A 1917-nucleotide genomic window follows, 5' to 3' on the forward strand; every position below is an offset into this window, starting at 1 on the left:
CCCACATTCATGTCGACATAGTAGGTCCCCTACCCACATCACAAGGACATCATTACCTGTTTACCTTCATTGACCACTCTATTCATTGGCCTGAACCCATTCCCATGGAAAATGCAATGTTTGCCTCTTGTACATCTACCTCACTCATACAGTGGATAGTGAGATTTGATATCCCCGAGTGTATTATTTCTAACACGCATACCACTTGCATTTCTAAAATTTGGACAACTTTAGTGAGTCCCCTGGGCAACACCCTCCGAAAAATCAGCAAGGGCTACCCAGTCATGGGCGGGCGGGGTTTAAGAAGCAAGCTCAGAGGAAAATATCTGAGGAGAGGATGAGAGTAGCAACTCTGAATGTGGGGACAATGACTGGAAATTGGTGAGAGCTGGTTGACCTCATGGAGAGAAGGAAGATTGGAGTGCTGTGTGTGCAGGAAACCAGATGGAAGGGAAATAAGGCAAGAGAACTAGACGAAGGTTGTAAATTTTATTACAGTGAAGCCAATATGGAAGAAAGAAATGGTGTAGGAATAATGTTATCGAAAGATTTGAAAGAAAGTTTGATTGGGATGAATACAAAAGATGACAGAATTATGAGTTTAAAGCTGGGGCTGGGAGCAACAATAGTTAATGTGGTGTGTGCCTATACCCCATGAACTGGATGTACTGAGGAGGAGAAGGATACATTATGAGAGGAGATGAACCAAGAGCTTGGAAAAATACCTACAAGGAAAAGGGCAATTATAGGAGGAGATCTGAATGGCCACTCGGGAATTAGTAGTGAAGGGATAGTGAGAGTGCATGGCGGTTGGGGTGTGGGTGAGAGAAATGATGGGGAAGAAAGAGTGATTGATTTTTCTGTGGCTTTTGACCTAGCAATGATCAACACCTTCTTTGAGAAAAAGATTAACAGACTGATTACTTACAGTAATGGTGACAGGGAGAGCCATATAGATTTGCTGCTGTGTAAGAGAGACCATCTGACGGAGGTTAGAAATTGTAAGGTGATAAATGGGGAGGGTGTACCAGCACAACATAGGTTAGTGATAATTGATTGCAGACTAAAGAATTGTAGGAGAAGTATAAAGATGAGAATGGACCCAAAGATTAAGTGGTGGAAATTGAAAGAGGAAGAACTAAGAGCCTTGTTTAAGGAAAGACTGCTGGAAGCAGTAAGGTTACATGAGGATGTACAAGAATGGTGGACCGAGAATAGTAAAGGGATTCTGAGGATCGGTGAGGAAGTACTTGGAAAGTCATCAGGAAGAAGACCCCCAAATGATAAAGAATCGTGGTGGTGCAATGATGAGTTGCAAGAACAGGTAAAAACCAAGAAAGAAGCCAAGAAGAAGGCAGATCTATCAGGACAAGAGTAAGATAAAGAAAATTATAAACAGGCAAGGAAACACCAGAAGGAGAAAAGAAACTATTACGAATTGCTAAGGCCCGAGATGCTTCATCTAAAGACCTGACACAGATAAGGCAAATAAAAGATAGCAATGGTATAGTTCTAGCAGAAGAGAATGAAATTAAAAGAAGGTGGAAAACTTATTTTGAAGGACTATCGAATGAGGAGAACCCAAGAACAGTATTTGAAGATGGACTCCCAAACGAGGATGTTACCATAGGAGTGACTAGAAGTGAAGTAGAACAAGCAGTAAAGAAGATGAAAAATAGTAACACTGTAGGACCAGATAAAATGCCAGTAGAGGTATGGAAGAGTCTTGGAAAGAGTGGCATAGATATCTTGTGGGACCTGACGCTGAAAGTCTTCAATCAGGAAAAGAGGTCAAAGGAATAAGAGGAAACCTAATCATTCCCATCTATAATGGGAAGGGAGACATCCAGGAATGTAGCAACTACATAGGCATAACGTTGATAAAACATGCAATAAAAATATGGGAGAAGATCAATG

At 41.3% G+C, this 1917-nt stretch overlaps 1 protein-coding gene across 1 annotated transcript; it reads left to right on the top strand.

The window, feature by feature from the left end:
* The first annotated feature begins 700 nt into the window (after positions 1-700).
* Positions 701-1378, top strand: LOC137614906 (uncharacterized). Its single transcript, XM_068344562.1, has one exon. The coding sequence runs from the start codon at positions 701-703 to the stop codon at positions 1376-1378; it is 678 nt and encodes a 225-aa protein (XP_068200663.1).
* The last annotated feature ends 539 nt before the right edge of the window (positions 1379-1917 follow it).

Source organism: Palaemon carinicauda, chromosome 21 (assembly GCF_036898095.1).
Source record: "Palaemon carinicauda isolate YSFRI2023 chromosome 21, ASM3689809v2, whole genome shotgun sequence".
NCBI classification, from domain to species: Eukaryota; Metazoa; Arthropoda; class Malacostraca; order Decapoda; family Palaemonidae; genus Palaemon; species Palaemon carinicauda.

Excerpts from the sequence above, each read along its gene's own strand:
- LOC137614906 (XM_068344562.1), top strand. The coding sequence starts at position 701 with ATGAACCAAGAGCTTGGAAAAATACCTACAAGGAAAAGGGCAATTATA.